The sequence below is a fragment of the Cebus imitator genome, unplaced genomic scaffold (genome assembly GCF_001604975.1).
Source record: "Cebus imitator isolate Cc_AM_T3 unplaced genomic scaffold, Cebus_imitator-1.0 Scaffold179, whole genome shotgun sequence".
Lineage (NCBI taxonomy): Eukaryota > Metazoa > Chordata > Mammalia > Primates > Cebidae > Cebus > Cebus imitator.
This window is the reverse complement of record NW_016107494.1, coordinates 1,171,700-1,179,572: the sequence shown is the minus strand read 5'-3', so window position 1 is coordinate 1,179,572 and position 7,873 is coordinate 1,171,700. Positions and strand designations below refer to the sequence as shown.

General features: G+C 35.6%; 1 protein-coding gene across 2 annotated transcripts; it reads right to left on the bottom strand.

Moving 5' to 3' along the window:
- Nucleotides 1-680: 680 nt before the first annotated feature.
- CLEC1B (C-type lectin domain family 1 member B) lies at nucleotides 681-7,149 on the bottom strand. Of its 2 annotated transcripts, XM_017545377.2 has the most exons (6): nucleotides 6,886-7,149; nucleotides 6,127-6,225; nucleotides 5,014-5,133; nucleotides 4,701-4,855; nucleotides 2,727-2,833; nucleotides 681-904 (listed from the first exon to the last, which is right to left on the bottom strand). In XM_017545377.2, the coding sequence occupies exons 1-6, from the start codon at nucleotides 6,947-6,949 to the stop codon at nucleotides 760-762; spliced, it is 690 nt and encodes a 229-aa protein (XP_017400866.1). In that variant the 5' UTR covers nucleotides 6,950-7,149; the 3' UTR covers nucleotides 681-759. The 2 variants fall into 2 exon arrangements, with proteins under 2 accessions (XP_017400866.1, XP_017400867.1); XM_017545378.2 differs by lacking the exon at nucleotides 6,127-6,225.
- Nucleotides 7,150-7,873: the final 724 nt, after the last annotated feature.

Below are 7,873 nucleotides of genomic sequence, written 5' to 3'. Positions count from 1 at the left end.
TATCTTTCATGGTCTTTCAAACCTAGGTATTTTGTACAGATTTCAAACACAGGTATTTTGCACAACTTAAGTCAATTAAGCCCTAACCTATATTGCACTATTTTAATTTTATATGTGTACATCTGAAGATGCAGTAAATTTTACTATGTTTATGTAATTAGAAATGGAGGACGGCCGGGCGCGGTGGCTCACGCCTATAATCCCAGCACTTTGGGAGGCTCAGGCAGGTGGATCAAGAGGTCAAGAGATCGAGACCATCCTGGTCAACATGGTGAAACCCCATCTCTACTAAAAATACAAAAATTAGCTGGGCATGGTGAAGCGTGCCTGTAGTCCCAGCTACTCGGGAGGCTGAGGCAGGAGAATTGCTTGAAACCAGGAGGCGGAGGTTGCAGTGAGCCGAGATCGTGCCATTGCACTCCAGCCTGGGTAACAAGAGTGAAACTCTGTCTCAAAAAAAAAAAAAAAAAAAAAAAAAAAAAAAAAAAAAAAAAAAAAAAAAAAAAAAAAAGAAAGAAATGGAGGACAAGAAGAAAGAAAATTAAAGGAAAATAGAATAATTAGGAAGCAAATGATAAACTCATGATGGGTTCTGTATATTCAAAGAAGGGACTAGGTAACTCTGATAGAAAAGATAATATTAAAAATAACTTCAAGGATAAGGGAGAAATAAGCATTTCTCAGCTACTGATTCATTCATACATATCTTTTATTGTACAATCAAGTCTTTATTCGTGTTGTCTTGCCCATCTGTTTGCATTAAGGTAGTTCGTCCACATTGGCCTTGCCAGCCTTCCTCTCACACATTAAATAATGTTTGTTCTCACAGAAGGTAGGGTGCATTTTCCCATTATGAAAATAAGCGCAATTCATATTTTCTTTTCCATCTTCCAAAAGCTCAAACCTGTGAATGGGAAAGTTAGAATAAATTCCTTTGAAAATTAAGCAAACAATCTGTAATCAAACTCTGTGTGTAGTATTTTGATGCGCAAAATAGAGACTCTGGGGAAAATAGGGAAAAAAAAGAATCTCCTTGTTGAGAAACTTCCAACCTGCTTGGCAGTACAAGGTATGTATCTTTAAAAAGCCCAATAGCAATTTCATGTAGCATAAGATTAAGGAGCAAGAGAAAACTAGGTAAAATAGAAGCCCTGAAGAAGTGATGGAAATGGCTCCAAAATAATGGGAAAATGCATTATCTACAAGATCAGACTTTAGTTTGGTATTAATGGAAGGGCAGGACTTAGATAAACAGGAAATGGAAGAGCGCTATGAGGCAAGTAGCTGCAATGGATGGCAATACACTCATAGAAAAGTGAGCTGATTCAGTATTTTTGAACTGAGGATTTGTGTTACAGGGTAGATGACTTAACACAGCAAGCTGTATTGTATTTGCCGGTTAACTTACATTTATTTCTTTCTAAACTGCTTATGATGAGAGGACAAGGAATAGGTATTTATTAGTTTACTTGGAAAATATCTACAGAACTATGTGCAAAGATGTTCTATGTGCCGAGGATACACTGATAAAGACAAGAAAGCTAACATCTTTCTTGTTGGGGAACTTTCATTTCAGTGGGGCGATACCAGTAAGAAGCCCAAAAAAATAGACAAGAAAAATTCAGACAGTGGTAAGAGTTACAAAGATACAAAACAGTGGTAGACCATATGGATGTGAGTTTAAGGTAGGCTAATTTAGTTTGGGAAATGTTCACCTTATTGAAGAAATGATGTTTGAATAGAGACTTGAGTCTCTGTGAGGGATGGTCATGGAGTTGTGGAGGCAGAGCATTCTAGAAGAAGGAAGTAGCAAGACAAAAGCTTTAAGGTAACAAAACAAGTTTGATCTGTTGGAAGAATGGAAAGAACACTAATTTGCCTGCAATATTGTGAATGAGGCAGCAAGCAATAGGAGACAAAGCCCAAGATCTGTGAAGAGGCTTGCGTGCAGTTGTAGTATCTTCAGATCCTACCTATAGTAAATACTTAATAAATATTTGTTTAAAAATTTAATTAATAATTTGACTAATGATAAGATTATAAATTTTGGTTGTCAGTTTAAATTTTAATTCAAGAGAGACTGCAGTTTTGATATACAGGATGAACAAAAGATGTCGAGACTGGAGAACAGAAAGCCATATAGGAAGCAATTCAACGCTTAATGCAATTAGTCCCTTTGCCTGGATTGTTTGTAGAATGATGAAGCTTCATTAATGAACATTGGAATTATCTTGTGAAATGCAATGTATTTAATTTTGGGGGACTCCTAGAATAGAAGAGTAAGCAAAATGATACTGAAAACTCAAAAGGACTCTCAAGGTAACAATTTTCAACTGTAAAATAATGAGGATGAAATTTTGTTTTAAAAATATGTGAAGATAATCAGAGCAAGCAAAACACAAAAACACACACACACATGTGCATGCACACACACATACATACACACATACATGCAACAGTGTTCTATGATAAAGTTGAATGTAGAAAGAAATGGGAATAATATCATAGATAAAGGTGGATTGTGGCTTAGATAAAAAGCAAAAAAAAAATGAGAGAGAGGGGAAAGTAAAATTGTCTTATGACCAGTTCTCGCTTGTTTGAATTAGGGGGTAAGTGACTCCCCTGCTGCTTACATACCCATAGTAGTGACTTGGACTGAGAGGAAAGGGAATCTCAAGAATAAGAGTTCTAGTACTGCCTCCTATTCTAAGTGTCCAGTGACTCACATATTTTGTGAGAGAACTGAGCCATCCTCCCACTTCCAGACCTCATCAGACTTCTGGCGAGATAATCCGACCCAACGAATTAAACGAGTCCTGGTTTTGATGTATTCCTATTGTAAACATAAATAAACACAATGGTCAGAATCCCTCCACAGCTCTTGGTAATGATGTAAAGATAAAGCTTCATGATAAGACCTGGGACAAAAAAAGTTGGATTACATGTATATATTAATATTAATGGATTACATTTGATGTTTGAAATTGTACCAATTTGCCTTGTCTGAGAGCTTAGAAAAATTGTAGGACACAGGTAAAATTGTACACAAAATAGCTGATATTCTAATCTTCCTTTGTGTTTATAATACATATTTAGAACTTCAATCACTTGAGGATTATACTGCCAAATAGAATACCAATTATGATCCAAAGAAATAAATGTAAACAGATGAAGAAAACACAAAGAAATACATTGTTGATGAGTTCTGTATTCCTTAGAGTTAAAAGCCCCACCTGCTTTGGTTTTAAAATCAATACACTCACTCAACAAATACGTATTGGGTAACACAGGAAGTCCTCACTTAACACAATCAATTAATAGATTCTTAGAAACTGACTTAGGTGAAGCAAGGTAGAGCCAAGCCAATTTGATCACAGGCTAATAGATATAAAGAAGAGCTAAATACTTACAGCATATTTCTGGTCACAAAAGCATTACTCAGCTTGTAAGTAAAGACTCAAAATACTTCTAATAGTAAACATTGTAAAAAGTATAGAAAAAGCAAATATAAATATATATCTATAGCTTGACTATAAAATCTTACATAAGGAAGTATTTGTTTTAGCTAATTGAGTAAAGGTGTTTACGATGTCTTTCTTGAAAGAATTTATAAATAATGTACCTCTATCTTTCCCTATTTACTTTCTTCTAATTAGCAATTATCACTATCTAATATACTATATGCTATATCATTTCTTTTGTTTCTTGGCTGTTGCTTTAACTAGAATATACGCTCCTTGAGGTTAAATTTTTTTCTTTCTGTCGTATTAACTGCATATGTCCAAGTTCTGGAACAGTTTCAGCACATAGTTGTTGAATTCATGAAGGAATAGGTGAATCAATCGATCTATGAGTAACAAAATCAAATGGAGGCCAAATGTTTATATATTCTCAGATCTCCCAAATAACAANAAAAAAAAAAAAAAAAAAAAAAAAAAAAAAAAGACTTGAGCTTCTTGACAGATATGTGAGACTCACAATATCATTCCACATGAGATATTATGTGAAAGTCACCTGAGACTCTTTATTTCTTAAAACTTGAGTCACCAGGAACCTTTCTGTTATTTCCTAACATTTTCTTTAAAATATATCAACATTATATACTTCCCAATAGGAGCTGACAGATAAATTCTACCTGAAATCTAACTATACAATTTCTTTTTCTGAAAAGTTGCATGACTACTTTTAGTTATAAATCTTCAACCTGGCATCTGCCTGAACTAATACAAATTCAGGATATACATATATGTCTCAAATTAACCTCTATATAATAGAGCTGATATTTTAGAAAATTCTCTTATTTTGCTGGAGGGGAAAGAAAAGCTAATTTATTTAACTGAATATCTTCTGTATGTGTCTGATCCCACAGAAACAGCAAGTGGAGAGTGCAGAAAGTTAGAACAACACAGGACACAGATGATTATGAACATCACTGGGCTGACTCTTTATGTGTGACCCACTATGTCTTGGGCTGTCAGGAAGGGACAAGTCGATTTGACCGATCAACTCCAGCAATGTTGTAGAATATTATGACTTGATTGAATATTTGGGTTCTGTAATTCTTACTAGGTTTCATAAGGCTCGTAGATTAGTACAAACTGAGAGATGTTAAGAAAAATGTAAGAAACAAAAAGGTTCAGTGTTACATTTGAGGTTTTTCTCCCTGGCTTCCAAAATATTTGACATAAGAATCTTCTTACCTGAATGTTCTGGTTGTCAATCTTCAGGAGAGTAGAATTCATGTCAATGCAGTACTGCTTACTGTCTTCCCATGTCAAGTTGTGCTTGAAGAACCCATAGCAGCTACCTCCATAATATCTCCAGTTTGTGTCACAGGGGCTGCATTTATGATCTTCTGGGGGAACCAAGCACAGGAATGGTGTATTTTTTCTAAATTGGGCTTACATTTTCTCCACATTCAATGTTTCCTGCAGATCTGAAGACTCCCTTCAGTTACCATCAGAGAAATACTCCAGGGGTTGGAGATGAAGACATTAAAAAAACAAGACTTACTGAAAGTGCCCTTTTGCTCTGCTTGCTTTATTACATATTGGCAGAAGCGCTTTGCTAATTGTTGCAGAGCTTCTGAGAGATTTTCATTCTCATCTTGTAGATAATTTTGCTGCATGGCAGCTAGATGCAAAAAGAAAATAATAATAATATGTAATTAGAACCACATAAATGATGCAAAGATGTCATTGAATTTTCATTTCATTAACATTGCTAATATATGAAGAGTTGACTAGATACACATGATTAAATGAATGTTGAAAAGTGTGAAGGGGCTATATAAAACAAATTAAGAAACACACACAACTGACACTTGAGGGTTAATAAGTGAACTATTTGAAGGAGACAATCACAAATAAAATTCCCAACATCATTAACATGCCTGAAGCCTGTCTTCGAGAAAATGAAGACAGGCTTCTCAGCTGAGTTATAGAGGTGAATGACCTCTTATTTCCTGCTCTTGGTGTGATGTCAAACGATTCATTTAAAAATGCATACTGATTTCTTGTTATGCTTAAAGTACTTGTGATATTCAGGTAAATAATAAAGAAATACAAGATTATAAATGTAAGATTCTAAAATCTTTTGAAAAATCAACAAATATACAAAGAACAACTACACAGACTACAGTGTGCCATTGGATGGCTGTGGGATTAACAGAAAGAAGAAACGCACAATAATTGAGTAAACAAAATGGGAAAGAAACAATTTTAGGTAGGAAAAATAGAATGAGAAACATTTCAGACAGAGGAACATGGAATTTATACATGAAACTGAAAAACTCTAGTTTGGCTAGTTCTTATGATATGCAAGCTAGGAAGAGGGGGAAAAAAGTTTTAAAAAATAGTTTGGATCCATACTGAGGAGGATCTTAAAGGCCAGAAGTAGATTCTTAAAAATAACTTTTAATTAATTAAAAAACGTAAACTCTTATTTTAATCCCAAGGGAAAGGTCAGTGCTCTCTTTAATGAGATTATCTTGGCAACTCTTTGTAGGACAATTGGAGCAGTGACAGATAGACAAACAGTGACCACTGAGAAGCTTAGTGGGATATGCTGTGACCCTTCAGTATTGCCTTCCGCCAATCAAATTTTTGGCAAAGAGTCAACACTTACACCAAATCCCCAGAGCCACCAGCCCGATAACCATCCCCACGCACAGGATCAGCAGAATCAAAGCCATCACGCGCCACCAGGAGGAGGAAGCATGGCCAACTGCAGGCATACAATAAAGATATCAAGGAGCAGGCAGTATAGGCTAGCTACAGGGAAGGCTCGCCCCTGCCCCTGCCCCTGCCCCTGCCCCTGCCCCTGCCCCTGCCCCTGCCTTCTCAGGATTCTCCAAGTAATCAAAAGAGCTTCACTGGCAGATCTCTCCTGTGTTCTCCTGATCATCAACAATAAGCATGGCCCACCCCAAACAACACACCCATTCCCATCCCCAGTCGACTGTCCCTCTCCAAGCCAAAATAGTACGCTCTGTTAAGGCCTGGTATGTTTGTCTTTTTTATTTTGTTTTGTTTTATGCCCACCCATGCCATAAATAATTGCTTTAATAAACAGCAACTGGAGAATCACCCTCATTTGCTCACATTTACAAAATGAAGTTTCCAAACATTCTCTTCCCTTATCCCCTTGACTTCCATGCTCTCCAGCATTAAACTCTCAGAACCTTAATGCAATTTTCCCTGCACATATATTTGTAAATAGGTCTGTATGAGCCTAGGAAAATACTATTCAAATGTTTTAGAGCATTAACATCATTCAGGAAAAAGAAATTAAACTATATATACTATCAATAGTAGAAAAAGAAAAAATTGAATCAACTCATTATTTAAAATTAATTTCTAAATTATTGGCTCTGAGCATTCTTACCAGAGATGAGAGATGGTTTTTGAGTTTTAATATTTAAGGTAACGTATCCGTCTTCATCCTGCATGGCTTCCCAAGTACTGCAAGTGAGCTTAGAGTTCAATGACTTTGCAAAATGTAGTGTCCAACTCTTACAATTTCAACATCTGTCAGTATATGATCCTCCTGTCTCTAGTAGGGTAGAACCATGTGAGAGGGGACACATTTTTTTGCTTTGCTTTTTGTTTTCTAGGAAGCCTTTTCAGAGCTGCTCAGAGATACATGGACTCTGAACACAAAAATACAAAATAATAATAACTTGTGGTAAAGGAGTAGATAGGGTATTTGCTTCCTGTTTCCTTATCTTCAACACTAAATAAAGAGACGTTCCATATCCTTTCTAAGAAAAAATGTTCATGTTCTATCTTAGCCCTAGCTTAGTCTAAATCGTATTGCTCAAATGAAGAGATTTCTGGTGAAAATTCATGGATAGCTCACCAGCAGATATGCAGTTTATCCCATTGTGAGAAGCAAGCCTAATATAAGTGGATCTAATAGGGGCTAAATTGGATGATTCATGGTCTTGCTTTGGAAGAGAAAGAGATCATTCCTGATTATGACCTAGAATCTACCCAACTTCTTGCATATTTTATACATCATTTTTTTTTAATTTGGAGGCTCCACGTTAGGCAGGTCTGATGTTGCTTAGATTTAAGTATTAGAGGAAAACTATCAAATAAAGTAAAATACACAGAGTTAGTGACTTGATGCACTGTTCTTTAGTAGTGTTTGCGCTTTAAAGTGAGTTTCCTGAAATGGAAAACTTTTGATTTGATGAAATCACTTAATTTCAATGATAGTGGTGCTTAGATAAATATTTAAGACTGAATGGTTTCCTAGCGCCCTTTCATCACAATATAATCTGCATTGCACACATTTAACTTTATGAAATAGGCTTTTAAATTATTTTATCTTGCATTGAAAGTAGTTAAAATAACAGGCATACAAAGCT

What these genes read in the sequence shown, in the direction of transcription:
- CLEC1B (XM_017545377.2), bottom strand. Translation starts at nt 6,949, where the DNA reads ATGCAGGATGAAGACGGATACGTTACCTTAAATATTAAAACTCAAAAA. An exon ending in AAAACCATCTCTCATCTCTG is followed by an intron (nt 6,226 to 6,885) that starts GTAAGAATGCTC and finishes GTATGCCTGCAG; the next exon opens with TTGGCCATGCTTCCTCCTCC. An exon ending in TTGACAACCAGAACATTCAG is followed by an intron (nt 2,834 to 4,700) that starts GTAAGAAGATTC and finishes TGTTTACAATAG; the next exon opens with GAATACATCAAAACCAGGAC.